Consider the following 25,698-nt stretch of genomic DNA (forward strand, 5'->3'; position numbering starts at 1 on the left):
CCAGGTTGATATTCTCCTTTGATTGCCACAGCTGGCATTCTGACTGTTCCTTTGGCATATGGTGGAAATGCAGGTACCAGCCAATGTCTTCAAGTGTAAGCTTAAGGTGAACCTGTGTGAAGGGGTTTTGCTCCCTCAGGGAGATTTGGGTAGTGTGAGTGTCCCAGCACACCCTTGCATTTCAGAATGTTGCACCTGGAGGTGCTCATAACCATAGTTTGCAGGCATGTCAAAGAGAGCAGACTGGTGTGCACGGCAGGTGGAGGACTATTCCCGGATCTGCAGATCTTGTGACTGAACGGCTCACTGAACCTACTGCCCTCTACTCGACAGCACACCCCAACCATACTAGCATGCCCTGTTCCTGCTTTCCCCATCCCTGCCTACTTTCCCCATTCCTACCTGCATGCCCCGTCCCTGACTGCCTGCGCCAACTTTCAGCGTCCCATCCTGAAGACTCATCGAGCCTGCACGCCGCGTGCCCTCCTGCGAGCCCCATCCATCCCTCCGCACACCCCGCACTCCCTCCGGGACGCCCTGCCCCTGCCCGCTCGCCCCGTGGCAGCCTGCTGTACCCGCTCCATCCTTGCCCCGGAGCAGCTCCGGGGGAGGCGGCGGCGGCGGCGGGCGGGGGCGGACCGGCGGCGGCGGCGGCGGCTCCCCGCCTCCCTCCCTGCCGCCCGGCAGCGGAGGGCCGCGCCCCCGCGCACCTCCCTGCCCTGCGGGGCCCGGAGGCGCCGCGCACCCCGCACAGCTCGCAGAGGCGTTGAGGGGCGGCAGCGAGGCAGGCGCGGAGCGGCGGAGCGGGCTGTCCCGGGAGGAGGATGGCCGCGGCGGCGGGGCAGCGCCGGGGAACAGCCGCCCCTTTACTCGCCCTCGCCCTGGGGCTCCTCGCCGCCGCAGCGCAGGTAAGAGGGCTTGACGCTGCGAGGCGGCAGCGCTGGGACGGGGCTTCCGTGCCCGCAGGCTGCGGACGATCCGCACCTGCGGCCGCCGGGATGCTCCGGTCTCCGGCCGGGGAGCGCTGTCCGGGCGAGGGCGCGGCTCGTGGGGCTGCGGCGGTTTCTTCTTCCGATGCTGCAGGTAGCGCCTGCGGGCACTCGCAGTCCGTGGCTTGCGCGGAGGGTGGCAGAGACTCAGCCCCACAGCTGTGCTTTCCGGGCGGAGGTCCGCGGGAGCCGGCGCGAGGCTGGTTGTCCAGCCTGCTGGAAGGGAGGGTCGTCTTTGCCAAAGTTAGGATACTGCTAAGCTCCGCCGAGTGTCAGAAGGGAGGCTTTCATCGTCCCTCGGGGAGGAAGCGCTCCATGAGACTTAGAGTAGCTCTGGGAGTTCCCTCTGTCTGCGTTTCTCAAGCGGGTACTTCGTTGTGAGAGCACGGTGCAGAACTGGGTCGCGTCACCGCATTACTCCTGGATGTAGTTTACATCCTCCAACATGCTCGGCAGGTAGTTTTCTTTACTTAATGATCGACTTGTTATTGCCCGGCTTTTTTTTTCCACCGATTGCAGCCAAAAATAAATAGATAGATAAATAGATAAATAATAATAATAGTCCCTCTGGTGGTGCCCTGTTCAGCCCTCTGGAGACAGTAAACGAACTCACTTTCAGCTTTGTATGTGCCCTAAAGAAAAGCAAGTGTGAACATGGCTCTCCTAAATCATTCCCACTTGGTTTTGTTCTTAAAAGTTTTAAGATGTGTTTTAGGTAAGTGATAGCATGTTTGCAGTAAGCATTATGGTCTTTATGTATTTGGAGCATTACCTAAATTTAACTCTCCCGAGAAAACAAGGCAATGCTGAAGAAATAGGAAACAAGTAGCATACATAATCACTTGTAATAGACATTTTTCTCTGTATAACTTTGGACTGCTGATGAATCGGACGTTTCTGATTTATTTATTTATTTATGTGTTGCTGTACTCCTACACCGAACATCTGTAGTATCTACATGGCCACAAGGTGGTTAGCCCAGCGATCCTGAGTAAAGCCCCTAATTTCTTTGGATACAAAAGCTTTAATACTGGGTCTGTGCTGTCTGTTGCTAAATCCCTCCTGGACCTCCGTAGAGGAGATGATTCACTGCAGTGGCAGTGGGTGGTGAGGTGTGATATCAATACACATCTGCAGGCATGCAGCCAGAAGTGGATCGCAACTTGCACTGGAGGAGACGTTGGCAAAAAGCTACTGAGTGCAGTGGTAGCTCTGGTGTACCTTCGGGGTGCAAAGACTGGCATGTGGAAAGCTATTTCTCACAAGATCTGGTATCTGTTTCTGGTAGAGTCACTAGTGCCATAATAACTGTGGTTCTGCAACGGCAACCTCATCTGCCATCCTTATTCCTGCAACCAGCTCTGTCCCCAGGTCTGAGGTCTGCTCAGCTCTGCTGGCACTCGGCTCTGTCCTTGCTTACCCTGGCCGTGTGCACCTGCTTGCCTTCTTTCTTGCAAGCCGCTCCTCTTTGTGGGGAATTAAAATAGCTCCACACTTGTTTTATTTTTTCAACATGCAAATACAAAGTATTCAGGCTTACTTTTGAAAAAGTGTAGAGCAAGTGAGATGCAGTGCAGAGGTCTGAGAGCTGGAACGAAAAGGCAGCTAAGTTTCCTTTGGCTTTTATGTTGGATGCTTAGCTGCATTAACTTCATTTTAGTTATTGAGATAGTGTTACTCTTGAAATAGCAGAATTTGGCACTGCCTCCTGCCTCCAGTCTCAAATTTACACAGTGATGGTGTGAATAAAATCAGTTGTCCTCATGGGCATTTCATACGGCCAAAAACATAATCAGCCCAGTGAGCCTCCTGTTGTTTTACTAGCACTTGTAATGCGAGATAGAAGATGAAGTGGGGATTAAAGTTACTCTTTACTAAGCACCCAGAGGCACGTGCATGTATCACAGAGAAGATACTCAGAATGGCTGTGATTCTGTAACAACTCATAGTACTAATCTAAATTTTAGATTAAATTGGGTTGAAAAATTAATATTTCTAATGTACTAATGTACTGTATCTTGTGTATAATATGTACTAATCGTGACCACATATTTAGGTCTTGGGCAATACTGATAAACCTTATGATGCTAAAAAAGTGCGTAATTACTAATTTTATTTTTTTATTTTTTTGAAGGAGAGTTAAACAGGTCTTTAAATTAGGTGATGTTGTTATGACTATTTTATAAGGATTTCATGAACTAGACCAAGTTTGGTCTCCTAATTAGCATTAATTAAGATATATTAACAATTATAGGTTCAAACTCTATTTTCAAGTGGTAATTTAGTGCTAGATTGCTGGACTTGACCGGTGTTCATACTGCACTTCAGTTTCCTCATCTCTTTCAAAAGTATGGACTACCACCAACTCTCAAGTTCTTAGAATGGTCATCATAGTGATTTTTGCTTTTGATTTCCTGTTGTGATCCTGTTGAAGAGATTAGGGTGGATACTCCGACAAAAGAACCTAAAATGACTTTTTACTTGCATAGTGACATAATAGTTATTGTAGAAGACACAACTTTTAGCTCTGCTTAAGACTTCACGTATGAGCTTCATGGATGCATGCAAACATTTTCGCACCTATGAATGGACTTACTGTCTATAAGCAGTGGAAGTTGCGTAGAGAAGTTGGAAGATTGAATTTTCATGCTTGTCTCTGTACTACTAGACTTTACGTGCCTCATAGTTGCTATATCTTATCCTATTTTCTTATTTAAGCCATGTAGCTGATACATGCTCCCCTCTTTATTCATGTACAATATATATTATAATATGTGAGGGAATGAAGTGGAGGTATTTTGTACACTAGCAAATAGATCATAAGGAGATGAAAGCCCTCTTCTAAAATACATTTAGGTTGGATCATTTAGGTTGGAGAAGACTGGCAAGATCACTGATTCCAACTGTTAGGACATAATGACATAAAAGTAAACTGTGTATTCAAAATCTAATTTTATCTTTTTGTCTACTGAATATGAATCCATTGTGTCTGCATCCCATTGTCCAGAGAAGACTACAAACTTTCCTTATTTTGAATAAAGTCTGAAAGTAAGCTGTTCAAAGCTGCTGAAAATAGAAACTTATATTTAATCAGTATAGTCAAAGAGAAGAGAAGAAGAGCATTTTGTATTTAGGAGGTCAATCTGCGTCGGTCTGGGAGCATTTTAGTTGAAATTGTAGGCCAAAAAAAAAAAAAAAAAAAGGAGAGAGAGATGAAGACAAATTATTAGAATACAAATGTTAAATTTGTATGGTTCAGTTAGTCTGCCAGTATTGAAATAAGAACATGATTCTACATGTTTCATGTAAAATCATCTTGAAAGTTATTTATAACTATCAAAATAATATTTGTAGTGTGCTTTTTTTTTTTTTTTTTTTTTTTTCTCCTTTTTCTTGCATTTTGGTAGAGTTATGACCACAATTGTAACAAAATTATGGTTGAATGCTGGTAATATTAAATTTGAGTAGAGTTCACAAAATTTTTCCCTTTCATGAAATACTTCAAAAGACTTGTGTTACTTTCATGATTGGAATTGTCTTTTTAACTTTGTGGTAGAAATAAGAGGTTGTTGGTTATATTCACAGCTGAAGACCTTCATCTTTGGCTAACATCATTGAAGTTCCTGTCATTTTAAATTGCAAGACTCACTCTCTCATTCTGATTAAAATCACAGAATGGCAGGGTGGTTGATGTTGGCAGGAACCTCTGGTGGTCATCTGGCCCAACGTCTGCTCAAGAAGGAACACCCAGAACAGTTTACCAAGGACCACGTCAAAACAGCTTCTATAGGTCTCCAAGGAGGAGACTCAGGCTGTCTGGGCAACATTTGCTAGGGCTCCATCAACTGCAAAGCAAAGAAGTGCCTGATCTTCAAATGGAAGATCCTGTGTTTCAGCTTGTGCTTTTTGCCTCTTGGCCTGTCACTGGGCATCTCTGAAAGGAGCTTGGCATCGTCTTCTTCACACTTCTGCTGCTAATACTAATAATACTAATACTATCTGTTACCAATACTCTGAAAGTGTGATTACATTTGTCGAAGTTACTGGTCTCTGTATCTGCAGCTGAACAGAGATTTTAGACATCAGCATCCTTGTACATTTTAAAAGGCCATATATGAATATGTGCATATGTCAGAGAAAGTAAGACCTACTTCCTCTTCGTTCTTTTGCATCAGGCAAAGTCAAATTATTCACAAACTTACGTTACATTTGGATCCTACAGTCATGTTTACATCTGGACACGTGCAAACTTAGGGTGAACAAGGGAGTTATAAGATCCAAATGGAGATCAAGCAATAGCTACAACAGACCAAGAGGTAAATATAGGGAATGAGAGCATACAGGGCTTGGTCAGGTTGTATAACATCATATCAAGCCTCTGAAGATGTACTTTGCTGCTCTTTTATGTTACCTCTAATAACCAAATCTTCTGTAATAGCTTTTTCACCCTCAGGTTGACAGGAGAACATTCTATTACATCTATCTGGTTTAAAATTCTATCTCATTTGTATTCCAGAGCTGTAGGACAAATTTCATGGAATTAGAAAAGAATTATCCTGTTTGTGAGTATTTCCAATAAAATTTGGTTGATAATGCAATTGTATAGTTAGGTATGACTTGAAACACTCATCATTAGTGAGTGATGGGAAAATTGATTGAAGAACATATCATTCAAAAAAGTGAAGGTGTAATTTTTAATAAACTACATTAAATTATTGTTATTATGTTCCAAAATTGTGTCTCTGAAAATTATTTCCTTTAATAAAAACATGATGTGAATTCAAATGAAGTTCTGTTCCTGCTTTAAACTTCACACTGTGCATGAAGTGAAGTGCTAGGACTTCAGGGAAGCACTGCAATATGTAAATTGTTGTTTCTAGCTGCTCCAGAGATTGAGGAATTCTCTGTGATTATTACATGCTTATATTAGGAGCTCTGAAAGTCTTGGTTAGAAATGACGTCTTTTCTTTCAACTCTGCTTAGCATGAAAAAAGCAAAAAATGAGGAGACTCGCTGTCCATTTACTGCCCTTTCTCTGCAATCAACACTTCAAGACATTTATTCTCCACTGTCTTCTTAAAAGTATTCTTTTTTTCCTACAAAATATAACGTGCCTTACCTGTATTCCAGAAGATGATCAAACAAGATAAAGTCTGGTAATGAGATGATGTATGGCAAGTCAAACATGACATCATTAGCTGGACTTAGTAAACCAAGTACGCTTTGTATGCTTCTGTTCCAGTATTTTAAATCCTCACATAGCAGCTGAAATACACTGGTACATCTTTTCTGACCTTGAGCCTGCAGTGTGCCCAGGGGGCCAAGAAGCCTAATGGCAGCCTGGTTTGTGTGAGAAACAGCGTGGCCAGCAGGACTAGGGAAGTGATGATTGTCCCTCGGTACTTGGCTTGATGATCTTAAGGATCTTTTCCAACTAAATCTATGGTTTTCTGATTCAGTGACTCTATAATCTTCTTACTGTGTACCATGAGGTGCTTTGTACCTCAAGCATGCAATCGTGTCGCAGATGCAAACAAGACATTTTTATTTTATTAAGAAACATAACCACAAAGTAACATGTCCTCTAGAAGAGCTGGGAAATAATGACACATGTATCTGACTCACGCCTCTAGCAAATTTAAACTCTTTAAACCCTTCTCAGTCTTGAAGGTATGTGTTTTGTGTGCCTTTTAGAAGAAATGTTCAGTCACTGTGATTTGTGGATGTGTGCATGCAAAGAAAACAAGAGGGGAAGAAATGGAAAGAATAGAGACAGTTTAGTACGTTTGGGGAAACATATTAGGTAGAGCTTAATAAATAAATATGTGTGTGTGTGTTAATAACAAATATATTAAGTAGTTGCATATATGAAGTAGTTGCATATATGAAGTATCATGGAATGAACTGTGGGAAGAATAGATCACTCATATTGTTTGACACATAGTTATACTTTCTAAAAATTGAAGGAAAAAAAAAGGAAGGACAAAAATAAAAGGAATTACATCATTTGTAATAAACGTACAAAGGAAATCAGATCATAACAATGACTTCTGCTGGTCCTACAGCCACGTTATTCTACTGAGCAGACTATATAACTATTAAGAACCAAAAACTAGTCTTGTATGACTGCAAATTTTCTTTCATTTATGTATTTATTTAAAGAGGAAATAAAAAGGAGCTGGAATGAGCCCCACTTACACTAACTCCCAAGGAAATGATCGACCAACTTTGTGCCTGGAGATAAAAGAGAGAATCTGGGGAAAGGAAGAATCCCCCTTGGTTGAGGTGGATCTGTTTAGAGATCATCTAGGAAAACTTGACACGCGCAAATCCATGGGCCCCAGTGGGATGCACACTTAAATGCTAGGGGAACTGGCAGAAGCAATTACCAAACTACACTCTGTAATCTCTATAAGAACAGGAGTGGTTCATGAAGACTGCAGGAAATTAAATGTTGTTCCAGTCTTCATAAAGGACAAGAAAAAATGGTCTGGGAAACTACAGGCCAGTCATCTTCATCTCTGTCCCTGGGAATGCGATGCAGTAACTAAATCTGGATGTCATCTTCAAGCAAGTGGAAGAAAAGAAGGCTATCAGGTGTATTTATGGACTCATGAAGGAGAAATTGTGCTTGACCAATCTAGTAGCCTTTTACGATGTCAAGACTGGCTGTGTAGATGAAGGCAGTACAGTGAATGTTATCTACCTTGATTTCAGCAAGGCTTTTGACACTCTCCCATAAAATCCTCATCAGTATGCTTAGAAAATGTACACTCAGAGAGGAATCAGTACTGGTTAGGGGCTGACCTGCTGGAAGGGAGCTCTGTGGAGAAGGACCCAGGTGTTCTGGTGGACAGCAGGTTGCCCATGAGCCAGAAGTCTCCAAGAAGGCCAGTGGTGTCCTGGAGTGCATTAAAAAGAATATGCCTATGAAGTATCCCTCTGCTCTGCCCTGGTGGGGCCACATCAGGAGTACTGTGCCCAATTCTGGGCTCCCCAGTTCAAGAAAGAGAGGAAGCTACTGCAGAGTGTTCAGTAGAGGGCTGCAAATACGATTAGGGGTCTGGAACATCTCCCTTCTGAGAAATGGCTGAGAATGTGAGACTGTTAAGCCTGGAGAAGAGAAAATTGGAAGGAAGGGATCTTACCAACACTTACAAATATCTAAAGGGTGGTTATCAAGAGAGTGGGTCCAGGATCTTTTCAATTGTGCCCAGTGCCAAGACAAGGAGTGATGGGCACAAACCGGAACACAGGAATTTCTGTTAGAATTTGAGGAAAAAATTATTTACTTTGAGGGTGGCAAAGCATATTGCTTCACCTGTGATTTGTACAGTGGCTTTTCAAGTTCTGTTTACTGGAAGACTGCTGTCAAGAGATAAACTCCTGAAATTCACTTGGAGTTAAATAAATCCTATGTGCAGAGGCTGAAAGAGCTGGGCCTGTTCAGCCTGAAGAAGAGAGGACTGAAGACTGCAAGGTGACCTGATAGCGGTCTTTCAGTATCTAAAGGGGAGTGACTGGAAAGAAGGGGACGGACTCTTTAGCAGGATCTGGATAGGACAAGAGCAAATGATTTCAAACTTAAAGAGGGGAGGTTTAGATTGGATATAAGGAAAAAGTCTTCTACAGTGAAGGTGGTGAAGTGCTGGAACACACTGCCCAGGTTTTTAAGGCCAGGCTGGACGGGGCACTGAACAACCTGATCTAACTATGGGAGTCCCTGTTCAGCATAGGGGAGTTGGACTAGATGACCCTTGAATGTCCTTTCCAACTCTGAGGATTCTGTAAGTCTATGATTCTATGATTCTGAACTGCCTAGGAGTTTTTGTGTTTTACCTCAATTAATTGAAAGCAGTAGTCTATTCTGGAGGTTTTTGGATTTCAAACTTTTAATTAGACCCTTTAGTTTTTATTCTTTTATTTTATTTTTATTTATTACTGTTTTTATGAAATGCTTTTCAGGTATTGGTCAGCATTATATTTAATTACTTGTCTGCAAATACATTTTTGGAGAAACTCTTATCATTAGGGGTAACATCTACCCCTGGCATGAGATGCCAACCAACCTTCATTGAATCTTTGTCATGAAGCTGAATAAGGTGAAAGAGCACATGCCAGATGGATCAGAATTTTTGCCTTTCCTTGTAACATTTATATTGGTATTTAGGTTCATAACTGAAGTTCATTTCAGGAGCAAGTGAGTTCTGCGTTCACATTTTAGATTCCATATTTTGATGTTGTAGTTTATTGCCCTACTGCCTAAGCATTTTCATTTGCTAACAAAATGTGCATTTATCCTGTAGTGTCTGACACTGGAAAGCTGTTAGTACAGTCTTGCACATACATAACTGTATATGTGTATATGGCAAGTGCTAAAGTTAGAAGTCATAAAAATAAATCCCTTCTACATTTGAATGTTATTTGCCTTCATTCACGTACAGGGCAAACACACAGAGGCTAGACAGAAGATGTCTCACTGGGTCAGTCTGTATATGAATAATGCTCTAAAAGATGTCTGTAATTTGGAGAAGGCAAACATAAGCAATATAACAAATGCAGGTTCCATACCTTCAGCAAATAACTCAGTTTTTCTGTTAACCTAGAAACTTGCACTGCATTAACATTTTTATTAGAAAAATGATTCTGTCCTCTGCATCTTCTATTCATTCTTTGATAATTTTGGAAACAGTGTCATAACATTGTTATGATGTTTTGCATTTTGAAGTAAATGAGCATACTACTATTCAAAACTGCTGCGTAGTTTTTGGACATTCATGATCCTTGAGGTCTCTTCCAACCCAGGCCATTCTGTGATTCTGTGATTCTGTGATTTATCTTTGTATTGTTTAGCTTATTCAATTTTCCTGATTTGGAACAGTTTGAAAAAAGTGTAGTGGTTTTAACATAGACATCCTCAATTGCAGATTTGAAACATCTTTCCTGGGCAAATGGTGAACATCACTATAGGAAGGTTGTAGTGTAGACAATTTTTCTTATTTGATGATCAGCTTCTTCATTGAGGCTGAGCATAGGGGTTATCTGCCTGTCTTTGAATTCTATTATGATTCTGAGACCAATCTGAATCTTCTTATCAAAACAAAGGAATCTGCAAGGCACTGAACAGTCACATAATGAAGATTTTTTAATTTTATTTTATTGCCTTTTTATTTATTTATTTATTTATTTTGCCAGAAAGGATGTCTAAACAGAAAACAGGGAAACTGAATGCTTATTAGCTACTGAGAGGAAAAAAAAAAAAAAAAAAAACAGCAAAATATGTCAGACAGGCAGTCGTTTCTGCACTTCCCTTCACTGATAGACCTAACTGGGGGACAGAAAGCCAAAAAGTGATGTAGTTATCATTTCAGATAGATACTATAAAAATGGCTGGACCTTGATTGTGGGAAATGGCCCTAGGTAAAATGGTACTAGATGCATTCATGACTAGAAGCTGCACAAGTTATTTAGAGTTGTTACTAAGAGACAGTTTCAGGAAAGAGTTAAAGTTATAGCTGAACATTTTCGAAGGAAATGCCTACTCACCAAAAGAAAATTCTTAATGAAAAATGATTTCTATTGCTTTTGTTCTCTTAATGTATTCTGGGTGTGGAAGTGCAGTTCTTGTTTACTGCACCCATTTTAAGCAGGTTTATTATGAAGAAATATATTACAACTCTCAGTTATGCCATCTAAATGACATCAGACCTCATCAGACATGAGAATACAGAAGACAACCCAAGATGTCATAAGAATAATTTGAAATGTTATATGAGATGAAGGAAAGAAACCACATAGCAAAGGATGTGATAGTTTTGTTTTAAAGGGAATATTCCTCTGTATATGGCTCTATTCTTGATATAACTTGGCATTGCATAAGACCATGTCTATACTAGAAGATAAACAGGTGTATTTTTAAAAAAAGGTTAAAACCCTTACGTAAGTACTTTGTGCTAGTGGTTTGGAATTAAATGCTGCCTACATTAGATTTTGATGTAAGTGTATTGCTGTATTTTTGAAAGCTTGTATGTTTCCTATACCAAGCTGGAGCAGACTGTTTCCATTTTAAACACTAGTTTGATTTAGATAGCTCCATGCAAAGCTTCAGTACTGGTCTGTGTCTGCTTTTGTATAGAGCAAATTCTGGCTTTGTGAACCTAAGGGCTTGAGTACTGTAATGTCCACTTAAAGTTTGAGCCAGAATGAAAAAAACTGAGGAAGACTAAGTATGTAGTGTGTAGTTTGCTATGAAAGTAGTATCTCCTATTTATTTCCGTGGAAACAAAAACAAATACAAAGATCACAATAACACTTTTGACTTGCATTTTTTTGGATGCAGCAATTTGGCAGCTGCAAAACACTATTTTTCAACATAGTCACCACCTTAGGTATTCATTTTCACCAGCAATGAACAGGAGCTTGCATGCTGCGCTCATAACAGTCTGCGCCAGAGAAGATGATCCGCTGCCACTATCGCCACTGCTGGAACGCATCACCCACCGCCTCACTGTGCTCACAGCCACTGTTTGGTCTCCATAAATTCTCAGCAAGCATTGATGAATGTCAGTGGGTGCCATTATTTCTTCATGGAGGAATTCAATTCCGCCCCTTTGCTTCGGGCACACTTCTCTTTCAGATGCCATTGTGACAGACTATTCCTCTGCTACCATCTGCCACAGTGTATAACATAATATTGGTGGGGAGGTTCAACCATTACTGCCGTACCACCAACATCTGCATCTGATGTCATGGGCAAACAAAACAAAATAGTAGGCATTACTTTCGGAGCAGCCCTTGCATGAAGTGGTCATTGGGATTTTTCTAGAAGTGTTTTTAGAACTTAGTCAGGCTCCTCCAATATCCTTATTGGATTTCAGCTGTGGCAGAACATGTTCTGAAACAGTGATCGGAAGCTAAAGAAGAAATTTCACACTTCACAGAGTCACTGTGAGCATCTGATCTACTGAAGTAGTCTATTAAGCTGTTTAGAAAAAAAAAAAAAAAACATAGGTAAGTATGTTGTTAATCAAGAACTTATATGATCCAAAATTATTTCATCATGTAATAGTGATTTTAAGATTGTAGCTGATATGATTATCTGACTTCTGTGTTGATACAAATAAAACTACTAGCATAGCTGCTGGTGTATTTTGTTTTGACGTATTTTTTTGGCAAAGACATCTTGGGATTAATGGGAGCTAAAATATTTTTAAAACTTATGAAAGCAACCTTAGAACACTTCTTGTCCAGTTGCATCACGTACAGAGAAAATTAATTGCAATTCAAGAAGAGAGGGAGATCTAGATTTCCATCTATTTTGTTGTCTTTTAATATCTTCAAGGCTTTAGCCTATCCAACAGAAAAAGTAGGGACATATTACATATGAGAGGGGAATATTAACATTTACTTCTCAAAATACCTATATTTAATACTGAGTTATAAAGGTGTCTCCAAGATCATGCTGCTAAAAGTTGACATTTGCATGTTTCATCCCTCCGACTTGCTGTATGTACACCTTGCACCCACGGGAGCTGCCTGTTTAATTCTTCAGCTTGCTCGTGACTACATATGAAATGAAGTTTTGTTGTTGTTAACTGAAATTGGAATACCTCAATAATTGTTTTAAATTCCGTGATTTTTGTTAAACTAAAATAGACAAAAAACACAAAGGAACTCAGTTAAGGTATTCTGTACACTTAGTTATTATGCTCACCATATCTGTTCACAGCCATGTCTTGCCAGGTAGGCACGTGGAATTTTAGGAAGTTTTAAGTAAAATACAAAAGGAAAAACAAAAGCAGCAATATAATTTGTAATCATTTTTTAATTTCAACTTTCTCTCTGTTCCTTTTAGAACAGTCCTTTTAGAACTGTTTGTTCTATTGCAGTATTGAATTTTGTTTCTGAAAAAGCTCAAGTAACTCCTCAATGGCAAAGTTAACAACAAAAGAAAATGGCACATTAGTTGAACAAGTTGGTCTGCTTCCCAGACAACATAATGAAAAAAATGGAGCCTTAAAGTTGCTTCATATTTTGGCTTCTGAATATGAAGTTGAGGAATTAAAACAGACTGAATTATATGTTAATTTATGATGTGAATATTGGTGATTGCTCTACCAGGAATACATCTGTATGGTCCTATCATGAAAAGAGAAGTGGATAGGGCCTACCAAATTGTATCTAATGGAACTGTTATTATTCATCCATTTAAATCTCTGTAGCATACAGTTCTTCCTTGTGTTCCCTGTCCTCTTGTAAATTGCATGGATCTAACCTGGTGGTATGTGGATGCAAACCAGATTGAATAATAATAGAAAAAAAAAAAGCACATTTCCAGGTATTTGATTCAACTTCTGTGATTTTATAAGATTTTTGAAGCCTCTGAAGGGGAGTTTGGATTTTGATAAGGTTATGGAGTAATATGATACTGCAAAGCCCTGTTTGAAGGGGCAAATATCTTGAAGACAGTGGAAGCCAATCGGACAAGCTTTTCTGCTGTTCCGCAGTATTCTTAATAGCAGTTGGTGAAATGAGCAGAAAAATCTTACTTTGCACCAGAGCTCCCGTCCACATTGCTGCATGCAGTTATTGTTTTATTTCCTGGTAGAAATCTGAGACATTGCAGAAAACCTTCCTCCAGGTGGCACTTGCTTCTACCTTAGCTTTCTTGCTTCAGTGAGTCTTATCTTGTGCAGCTTAGAAAATTACCTTATTTCATTTGATGTTGAAGAAAGAAGTACGGTTATTTTTCATCTTCCTGTTACTACAGCATAACTGGTTGATACAGATCAAGCTGATCAGATTTTAAGTACCAAAAATGCATTGAACATGTTGAAAAAATCTACATGTTTGGGTGAACACTTATTTTTCAACATAGTCAACATTAGCTATGCATTTTTGCCAGCCATAAAAAAAGAGACTGCATGCTAGACTGGTAACAATCTGCCCCAATGGAAGTGACCCACTGTTTTACTGCTTCTGTGATGGCATTTTTTCTATGAAAATGTTGCCCATGCAGTTCATCTTTCATCAGCCCAAACAGATGGAAGACAAAAAGTGCCAAATCTGGACTGTATGGCGGGCATGTTGGGACATTCCAGTCAACACTGGCAATGTACTTCATGGTCTTCAAACTGGTATGGAGCCTGATGTTATCATGTTGCAAGAGAAAGGTTGTCTTCTTCTCTGACCTGGGTCTGGGAGTTTGAGTCTTCAGCTCAGTCAGTGTCATGATTAGCTGTCAGAGTTGATGGTTTGTCCGGGTTCCAGAAAATACCAAAAGATCACCCCTTTCCTATTCCCAAAGACGGTCCACATCACCTTACCCACTGATGGCTTTGTCTTGAACTTCTTCAATGGTGAATTCAAAAGCTGATGCTCCGTGGACTACTGTTTTGACCCCAGCTCACAGCAGTGACACCATATCTCATAACTCATAATGATGTGATCCAGGAAACTGTCACTCTCAGCCTCCTATTGGATCCATGGGTCCTGAGAAACATGGTGTTCTTTCTGTTTCTCTGCAAGCACTCACGGAACTCACTCAGCAAAATCTTAGCAATATTCCAACACTGATACCTTTGCTTCCAATATATTGAAGCCAATATTCAACTCCGTATACTGTTCCTTGGTCATAATCTGCCAGTTCTTGTGGATGAGCTGATTAAGAACCTCTTTATTTTATGATGTGACAGCTGTGTATGGCCATCTGGAATGTGGATATCTTTCATGTTGCTATCACCACTGCTGAAAGGCAACACTCACTGTTTGGTCTCCATAAATATTCAGCAAACATTGATGGATATCAGTGGGTGCTATTTTGTCCATCTGAAAGAGTTCACTCATACCCCTTTGCTTCACATGAATTTCTATGTCAGATGCCACTATGTCAGAGTGCCTCTTTGCTGTCATCTGTCACACAGCAGCAACATACAACAGAATATTGGTGGGAAGGTTCAACCTCTGCTGCCATACCACATCTGCCTCTGATATTGTGGGCCAGTATAATAAAACAGGAGGCATTACTTTCAGAGCAGCTATTGTATACTTATTTCAATTGTACAAAAATGTAATATCTATATTTTGAACAGAGTTCTCTTAAACACAAAGAAGTGAGCTTGGGTAAACATAGTATGGAAGGGAGTAGGAGAGATTATTATGCAATAACATATAATAAAAATAAGTGTGATTCTATGAGAATATACCTAATCCTGGCAGATCTTACTGCAGCTGAATTCTGAACATGGGATACGAAAAACATTTTTGAAGCTTTTTCTGCAAGTGGTTCATCTTCAGTGAAATTGCAAAAGGAAACATTTTCCATTTTTCACTTGTATGAATACAGTGGTGCAGTATATTTATATTTTGCTACAAGTTATTTCTTTTGGTTTTGTTTCAAGATTATTTTAAGGAAGTTTAAAGAACTGTTGAGATTTTTGAGATTCTGAGATGATTTTTAATGATTTGACATGTTTTGGTTTTTTTTTTCTGCTATTTGATTTACCCAGGATATCTGATTTTCTTGTTATTTTCTTAAGATAGGAAATAACATACCATGAAAGCCTTTGAAAACCACTGTCCTTCAAGAATAAGGGTCCATATATATTTTTTATTTTGCAGAGTTGGATGCTATAAGATGTAAATGAAAATCAGCTGGGAATAGATCAGATATGAGTAAATAGATTGATGATAACGTGATATCATCTGAATATTATGCTGTTATAGGTTTGTCCTGTAACTGTTCAGGAGTATAGATAGATAGGAATACTGCACATATGAAAATTCATTTTAAAGAAAACAAGCTTGTCTTCATTGTACATATCTTTCCATCTGTTCTTTACAAGATAAATTTGTGTTTTCATTCATGGTGGATTCCTTCTATAGGACTCAAAGATTTACAGATGTTATTTGTGGTAACACCTATTGCCTACAAGAAGTGTTCTTCGCGGTAGATATATTTACTGCAAAATTTGTTTTCATTGCAGTGAAAGGATAGTAATCAATGACAGGCTATCACTTTGTTTTAAAAGCTGATATAGCCTGCCCTAGAGGGTAAACCATTCAGTTGTATAAAGTTACAGAGCTCTGGCTCGTTCTGGGCTACCTCAGGAAAATACCCACTACAATAAAACAGTAGAATAACCCGTGAAAATAACTTATTTGAGAAGCAAGAAATGATGCTTATAGGTAATTAAATGCTGCATGCAGTCTGCAGACTAATATAGGGAGGAAGGAAGTCCTGGTTATTTTATTAAGGGCAATAGAGTCTTAAATTCACTGTCAGCTTCAGGACAAAGCCTTCATGGCCTCAAGGCAATGGAATGACTCTGATCAACTTAAGGTGATTATACTTCAGCAACCTGAGGAAAAAGAAGGCTGACAGAAGGAACAGATTTGTTCAGTGTGTTGAAAATGAAATGTCCTCTATTTTTAAGTTCCCTTTTTATCAGTAATAAAAGAACATTTTGAAGGGCACACTGATAATTGAAAGACTGTATTGGTAACAGTAATCTTAGTGATTGAGCAGTGCTATGAAGATGAACAGCTGAAGAGACCTGATAGATGGGCTGATACCATCAGGTGTTAAAAAAAAAAAAAAAAATCAGTTGGCACATAATTTCTCAGGCAGTATTTCTTCACTAATAAAGAAGATATAAGGAAAGCATACTTATCAGACATTATTTGGCAGCAGAAATCCCAAACTGTTGATCTAATCTGAGTGGATTTTGCCTCTAATTTGTGAGGAAGCAGATGAAATTAATTTTTTTTTCTTCTAAAGTTGTCCTTGAACACAAAGGTGCCTAGTTATTTCGAAACAAAATTTAAGAGTTAACCACAAAGACAGCAAAAAGTTTTTAAACAACGTTGTTGAAATATAGCCAAAATATTCTGACTAGCAGTAAAATACGTATGTAATAAAGTATGAATTAAAAATGGACTAATAAGACTTTCATGTAGCTGTTTCGTTGGCTTCTATGCCAGATACAAAAAATAATCTGTATGTTTCCTATTAAGGGAAAATTATCCTTGTATTCTATAGATATATTAGCAATTTGTCAATTTAAAATTGTTCTTGAAAGGTCAGGATTCAAAGATTTGCATGTGTGTTTGTGTTTGATAAAGAGAACAGAGATACAAACAATTCCTTATGTAGTAGGAAAAGTCAGTTTTCCCTTTGAACTGATTATTTGATTTTGGGAGGAATCGGACGAAATACTTATTCACAGAAAAACCTCACTCTATCAGTTTTAGGCCAATTGGACAGTTCTTTGAGTGCTATATCCTGCAACCAGGAGACAGTTGATATGCAATATTTAGAAAATGATATAAGTACCAATGAAAGTTAAAAGTGACAGAGAGGAAGTGGATTAGAGCTACCCTCAAGGAAGAAAATAATAAAAGCAATATAATGGAAAAGGAGTACAGTACATATATTTAAATCTTAAAGAAAAGAGTCAGTTATATTCTTCTTTTCATAAACTGATACCATATTTAAGATTTTCCCCTCAATTTAAAATTTTTGTTTGTCTGTCTCATGAACAGGAGAGCCTTTTGTATACTGTCCTTTTCTCTGTCAGGAGGGGGAGGCCCTTTTGACAACAAGACAGGAAAACCAAACGTTGACCACTTAAATACTGGTGAATGGAGAATCACAAGAACACAAGCTAGACATTAGAGCTGTATCCTACTAGTATTTTCCTTTGAAATGTGAACTAGAGCCTCTTAAACACCTTTTACCTCCCCACTTTTCTTCCTGCTCCCACACAAGTCTGCACGCAGAGCTTGATATTCTCACAGATCCTGCCACAGGATTTCTCTGAGGTCTTGAAACTCTAACATCTCTTAGGTACACTCTTTATACAGCTTTCCCAGACATAAAAGAGGTAAGAAAATTTGTATATTCTTTTGTCTTCTATCCTGTTGGTTGGTTTCAAGCAGGCTCTTCTGTGTCTTTCATGCAGTACGCAATACAACTTGGCATAGTTCTTTGCCTTGTTTTTAAAAAACCACTGTGATTTCAATAGCAGCTATGGCTGCTATTAGCACAGGCTCTAGTGGTAGGCCTTTGATAGTTGAATTCTTGCTTGCTGAATGTAGTTGGATTGCAAGATTAACACCCAAAAATGATGTTTAAAATAGTTGAAGTTAGACCTTTGCACATCAAGTACCAAAGTTACACTTAAGATCTACTAGATGCTTTTTTTCTTACTTGTAATAAGATTATTATTAGAAAATAAGTTATCTCCCTAAAGTCTGTGACATGTAGAGAATTAATCACAAACAAGTATCTTCTTAACTTCTTTGAAGTGCTCTTTGCTTTGCTTTCCCTCATGTCATGACATCCTGCTTTAACCAGAACTTGAACTGCTGATAAAGGGTAAAATCAAGCTCTGGAAAGCATTTTCTACAACAGAATTAGGAAGAAATTCACTTTTCCTTATATTTTGCTTTAATGTTTAATATGTTTTTTTATCAACATATTCATAGGATCATAGAATCATAGATTCACAAGGTTGGAAAGGACCTACAATATCATCTAATCCAACTAACCTCCTATCATTACTATCCACTAAGCTACTAAACCGTATCTTGTAGCATCTCATTCAGATGCCTCTTGAACACTGTCAGGGATGGTAACTCCACCACCTCCATGGGCAGGCCATCTCATTCTAGCAGAGTTGGCAACAGAAGCCAAAGGACTATCAGTACACACCTTCTGGACACACCTTTTTCATGAAGAATTCCAACTACGGTTCTGCATATTGGTGTATGTGTCTAGCTGATTGTCTTTGTCATACAGAAGCCCTATTGCAAGCGAAATTGTCAGCAGGACTATTTAGCATGACAGCTGTACTTCATTTCTTGGACATGAGGTTTTGACACATTCACAACTCTTTCAGTAGACAGTGTTTGTCTTAACAGTGGCATTAGTCATGAAATCAGAATTTTGAACAGGTTCTTGGTTGCATAAAGACTGCAGAATGTCAAGTATCCTATGGCCAAAATAGTGTTTACAGCAATCATTTTTGTCCACTATACCCTATTTTAACAATGTACAAAGATTTTTTTCTTTTTCACTTTTTAGTTAAGGTTAGATGTTAGGAGGAAATTCTTTACTCAGAGGGTGGTGAGGCACTGGCACAGCTGCCCAGAGAACCTGTGGTGCCGCATCCCTGGAGGCATTCAAGACCAGGTTGGATGGAGCCCTGGGCAGCCTGAGCTAGTGGGAGGCAGCCCTGCCTGTGGCAAGAGGTTGGAAATGGATTATCCTTAAAGTCCCTTCCAACTCAAGTCAAGTATGATCATGTAATAGTGTATGCATTTATTCTTAATTGCTGTAATAAATTACATAACTGTATTTTTCTTTTCTGTTTGAGAATTTTGAGAACTAAGAAAGGAAATAAAATTAGTCATTTGATGTAATTTCCTGATTAGAGTGTGTAGTTACTGTTTTGAAACAAATTCCATATATATGGTGTACTCTTCACAGTATGATTTTTGTCATACCACTACCAACTAGAAAAGCTTGTAAAAGCAGGAAGATAGCAAGATTGGTGATGGTCCAGTGCATTTTGGAAAATATTGTTTCGTTTTCTTTTTTTTTTTTTTTTTTTATGCAAGGAAGAGAAGATCCTGAAAATAAAACAAAGAAATGTATCAGAGGAAGCTGTGACAACAGAAAGAGGATGATCCTGGATTTTCAGTTAAGGCATCTCCATAGGAACATCCGCAAGCAGGCACAGGAACCTCACTAGAGATATTTTGTACACTTATACACAGTAATACCCAGCATATTGGAAAAGGGTTTAGAGGAAAGTAAGGACAAAAACAATTAACTGAGAAGGTAACCAGAACTTCATTGTAAAAAGGAAAACACAATCAGTTAAATAGCTCCTTTTGGTGTTCCTTAATGTATTTGGTAGGTATTTCCTTTTTTAAACAAGACTTTAACTAAACATTAATTTGTTCTGATGCAGCTTAACAAGCAGCTGTTAATTTTTCTTTTTAAAATATAGTATTGGCATTCGCTTGTCTTTGTGTAAATGCTTTAATTGTTAAATTTTGTGTGGACGCATAGCTTTTCTCATGCTTCCTCTCCTACAAGTACAATGGCAAAAATGAACAGTTTTCCCCACATTGTATTCCATGTCTTGCTGAAAGCAAATTTAAATACAAAGATTTAATTATATTAATTGTGCATAAACAGTGATATTAGAAACAGGACTTGATTTCTCCATAACCTTGAAGAACAGGATGATCTGCTAGTTATCTCTAGAATCTTGTAAGAATTATTACATCCTCTCCTGATGGATATTTGTTTTTCCCTCCCCCTGTTTCCCCACCCACATTCTTCTGAAGGTCTGGACATTTGCCGTGGCTCAAAGGATGTTCAGCTGCATGTGCAAGTATTGCTGTTTACGTGAGAATCTTCCCTGGTGCTTGGTTGTGTCATTTTGCTGTACTCCTTAACCATTTGCCAGAGTTTTAGGTCAGCAGCACTGAACTTTTGTTCAGGGTCATCTGAGAAGTTTCACTTAACGAATTCTTTGTTGTAAGGGTGTCAATGTGTTCTTTTTTTTTTTTTTTTCTTTTTCTTGTAAAGTCCACTGTCTTGCGACCTTTTGTCTTTTATACAAAAGAGATGTGTCTAACCATCATTCCAGGTGGCTTTCTGTTGTATGTGTGGTAAAGCATGCTACGGAGCTTCCTGAAATTGGCCTTTTATATGACATTAATGAACCAAGCAACTGTCCAGCTCTGTTCAGAAAAAGTATCCCCAGTTGTCTCTCTTCTGTTCCACATGTAATTGTTTTCCATAAATAATTTGTTATCAGCTGTTTCAATATCCCTTATACTGGGGATTAAAGTAAACAGCATGCAATCTATAACAAAGGAAACGTATGTATGACCACAAACAATAGGCGCAGGGAAGAGAAATGTGATATTAGAAGAGTGTTGGTACAGTAGACTTGTGCATCAATGAAACACAAACAGAAAATCCAGAAGGGCAGAAAATGAGGGGAAAAACGATACTGTGTGCTTTGTGGTTTTTGTTTTGTTTTGAATTTTTTATTTTTCCCCAACTTGGCATTTCTGAGGAAAAATAAATGAGGGTGTTGTTAATACCAGCCAGTACATAGTACTCTTTTGCAGAGTTTTCCTGCAAAAAACTTAAATGGGACATGTAGTTAGGAGTGAAGGAGGTGATCTAAATACACCTCAATGATGTTTTGATTATCTTATTTTCACTTTCTTTTTTATTGAGACCGTAGAGTTTTACCCAAAGAGACTGAAGTTAGACAGTGAAATTTAAAGTTTAGCTGTGGAAGAAACCAACACAAAATTGCTTATCTACAATTACCCAGTAGCAGCATTATTGCTCAACAAACAAACAAACAAACAAATTGCACGCCCTTCATAATAACAGACTTTAAAAGGATGAGCATATATTTGTGTAAATTCATGCATATATATGTATTTGCACGTCTGCAGATGCAGATAAAGATGAGTCTAAATAATTGTTTTTATACAAATACGTCTTCTTCAGGAGAACTACTCATTTTATTTCTGTTAAAAACTTACTGATGCTGAATTTCGCAAATGCAAAATAAAACTTAGCTACAAAATGAAATATGTGTTTTTCATTATAGATTTTAGATACAATTTTTGGCTCCTTACTGGTGGCTGGGGAAGAAATAATAAACATTATTAATTGTCATTTTAAAATTGTTAAACCAACTCACATTTTTAAAGCATTAAACTTGCCAAACACCGTATGAGTACTCATTTAAATATGGCTAAGGATATGATGACTAGGAGTCACATTTGTGGAGACTTACGACTCAAGTAAGGAAACACAAATAAATTTGAAAACTGATAAGTCATGCTTTTAATTGGTTTGGTAGAGACAATATATGATTCTAATATTTTTGATATATTGATATGTTGATATTTTGATATTAATATTTTGATTCTATTTCTTTGATATATTAAAGAGGCAATCTCTAAAGAGGTATATCAAGACTATTTAATTTTCGTATATCTTATACTCTCAAAATAATAGGGCTGTTAAATTAGTGGAGGATAGAATAATTCTTATAATACTGGATTTTCTTGAGTTTGTTTGACATATGTTCTTGATCACTTATTTTGAAGAATCTGAAAGCCACTCCTGATCCTCATATGAACTAAATGCAGTCTAAATACAAAATAAAAAATATTCTTGCAACTGATATATCAAAATAAAATGATAGCAGAGTTGGCAGAAAAAAAAGGACTGTGATGGTTAAAAACTGCTAGATCTCAGCTGAAAATTACTGTAGCAGAGTGTAAAGAGAGGTGAGAGAGGATAGTGCTACAAATAGGCCACATGTAAATATTTCCCACATATTTGTGGAGAATTCAGTGAGCTATAACGTAGCTTGGTGAGGAACGCGTTTGGTTTAGATAAAATAGTGAAGAAGAGCTGTTTTAATGTCATCGTATTTGTGTTCTAGTCTTTTTCTTGACAGAGATGAATTAAAGGCTTTTCATTGAGATCTCCTCTATTGCTTTTCCAATGAAAGCAAATGATAATTCATTCACAGGTTGTCATAAAGATACAGTACAATGGATTTGTTCAAGAATCAGGTTCGGAAGCAGTGCCACTGTTTGACTTTTCCCTTTGACATATGACCGGAACGGAAGACTTAACTGGGGCAAACATTACCTCATAACATACTTGGCACCAGCAAAACTGGAAACATTATTAAAAAAAAAAAAAAAAGTGTTAAAATATGAAAAAGTGTATTGTTTCTTCCACCCACAGAATCCGTAATATGTCCCTTGCTGTACCATAGATTGTTTGCCTGAGAGTAGTTTATTTCACTATTTTGTATATGGAAACAGTTGATTTTTGCCAGACAAAGCACATATGGACATCTCAAACCATCTGAATGAACAATTTCTCCTTCTGTGATGATAGCGACTCTTATTTGCCATACTTGGGAAAGATTAACAAGGTGGTCATGGTGTCATTCTGTGCACAAGCATACCAAGCTGCAGCTCTCTTCCTGTTTTTTCAGGCCTAATTACCTGTGGGCTACCAGGGAGCTAGTAGCAGGCTACTTTTAAAGTAATTTCTGTAATAACACTTGGTAAGAAGAGGCCTGCCAGCTCCAAGATCCCTGAGTTGAGTTCACCCCGCAATCTGCTTTCAATTTTCTCACAGGCATTCCTAGTTTTGCTTTTTAGCCATTGGGAACTTTATGGACCAGTTTTCCTTTTCCTCTCTGGAACAAATGTCAGCAGTCAAGATGCATAAACTCACTGTTGAAAAGTGAAAACAAAGTGCTGACTCAGCCACTGAGAGTTGGAACCAGGTTGCTCCCATAACAGGTTTACACAAAAATAGCTGCTATGATAGTTGAAATGGTTCTGTAAATTTGTCTTTTATTGACATTTCCATATGGGCATATGGAATCAAGCTTTTGCATCATGGTTTGAATCACATAGGCTGCACAAATTGTTTTGGGACAACGGTATCGTAACTCTTGTTGAGTCAACTTACTTGTGTGATTTTGAATCTGTATTGTCTGGTGTTAATCACTGTGGCAGTGCTCACTTTTGGGAACTCTGCAGATGTAACTATAAACTGATAAGTGCAAGCAGAGAGTGAGTGAGTGTATTTTGTTTTGATTTTGTGATCAAAACTATTAGTCACTTTTAGAGAACTTTATCTCTGAATTCTGTCAATTTACATCATTTCTGCAGTGAGAAGTAAAACTAGCAAACAAAACAGGTTTTGTTAGACTTAACTTTTCAAATTTTCCGCAATAGGCAGTTATCTAGTTAACATGCGGATTGTACTATGTATTATCCCAATGTGGCTATGTTGTAAGCCACTCTAGGGATTCTGCTGCTGTGATCAATCACAGAACCATTTGCTCTAGGGCCATGTGTTATTATTTATAATATATACTGTTTATACTTCATAAAACTCCCTTATCACTCCTTATTTCATAGAATCAATTTATTGAAAAAAAGAGCCAAAAGATTAATCATTTTTATAGTAAAATATCTGACTTCACCTGCCAGAAGTAGCCAAATTGATTTTTAACGTCTGTTAATGATTTAACTTTCCCTTTTTACTGACGTCAGTGGAAGGGTGTTACCACTCCCAGTCCTCAGTGAAAGGGTATTGTCAGTTTACAGAAATGTCTCTGCATTCATATATGCATAACGTACAGTACAGTTTAATTGCTTACCTGTAAAATGTTGAAGAAATTTTTAGAACCTAAACAATAAGTTAATTAAAAGTTCTGAATGTGTGCAGAGCAGTAGATAACAGGGGAAAGTTACTTAGTAATTAAAATATTAGATTTTCTTTTCTTCTTCTTCTATTTATTGCCATTATTTATAGTGATATATCACTGATTTTCTGACTTATCAATACTTCTGGTTGCCCTTTGGAGATATTCAGATCTAGCACTGATTAATCTAAGCCCCAAGGAGTATGCATGCATGCTTTTTTCTTAGAAAGAATATCAATTTCAGTAGGAATGAATACCATTAATTCAATCAATACTGTACAATGCCTCATGGCATATAACTTAAACATAGATAGTATTTTCCTCATTTCTTGATAAATACATTTTAAAGCTATCATAAACATGTGGATTTCAGCCTTGGTGTTTTTTTGTTTTTTATAACATCATTTTCCACTGTGATTACAAATGAATGTGATTACTTTGTATGTGAGATCTTATCTGTCAAACAAAATACATTTTTTTTACTTGTTCTTCCAAAAAATGAGTTAGTTAGAAGTTACGATCTAACTTATTTTCAACTGATGCATAATATTTCTTTGTCAAAATATTCTGTAGAAATTTATTAATTATTTATCAGTTATTCTGAGTGCTTTCCACATCCAGACTGTTTCTCTTGTCTCATAGTTCTCATAGAGAAAGAAGAGCACCCTATACTGGGCAATCAGAGAGATGAGAAAGAGATACTTGGGCAGTGAAGAATTTGAATCTGTTTCTCCCACACTTCATTTGGAAGCTGTCACTGATAGTTATTTACAAAGTCTTCTGATTGGGTTCTTTGTTTTGAAGAAGGAGTCTGTTTCCGAGAATAATCATGGAATGGAATAGTCATTCACTCCACTTGATTCTCTTTCAGGAGGAAATCTCTTAGGCTCCCGTTTCTGTCAGTAAAACACGTTTGTGCACCATCTGTAGTATGTGAATTGTTTTCTGAAGTTGCCTATTTTTCTTTCTTTAGCTGTGGTAAACTTATGAAGATTGCTGTCCAACTTTAATGCATGTAGCTACCATCTGACATCTTTGGGATTAACCACTCTAAACGTGTGGCTCAGTGACAGATAAACTCCACAGCATGGTGCTGAGGTCACTGAACTTGTTTGGAAGTGTCGCAAGAAGATAAATATGAGTACTGATTCCTATGTGCTTTTTCTCAACTTGTTATACTTAATTTTCAAATGAACTTTTTTTTTCTTTTTTTCTTTTTTTTTCTTTTTTTTTCTTTTTCCTGATATAAAGCAGGAAAAAATGTGATGCTCTGAAATTTTTTGAGATAACCATTACCATGAGATGAAGTAATGAGTATATATTTTATTTCTTTTCCTTATTTCTTAAAAAATGAGAGATTCTTAACAGTCACTCAATTTGAGATCTCAAATCATATCCTGTCATAAGAACAAATATAA

The 25,698-nt window shown here is 38.1% G+C and overlaps 1 protein-coding gene across 1 annotated transcript in view; it reads left to right on the forward strand.

The window, feature by feature from the left end:
• Positions 1-759: 759 nt before the first annotated feature.
• ADAMTSL1 (ADAMTS like 1) overlaps positions 760-25,698 on the forward strand; it is a 439,216-nt gene continuing 414,277 nt past the window's right edge. Inside the window, exon 1 of the mRNA XM_004949124.5 lies at positions 760-908. Coding sequence (XP_004949181.2) covers positions 825-908 — 84 coding nt within the window. The 5' untranslated portion in view covers positions 760-824. The remainder of the gene's footprint in view (positions 909-25,698) is intronic.

This window comes from Gallus gallus, chromosome Z, assembly GCF_016699485.2.
Source record: "Gallus gallus isolate bGalGal1 chromosome Z, bGalGal1.mat.broiler.GRCg7b, whole genome shotgun sequence".
Taxonomy (NCBI): Eukaryota; Metazoa; Chordata; class Aves; order Galliformes; family Phasianidae; genus Gallus; species Gallus gallus.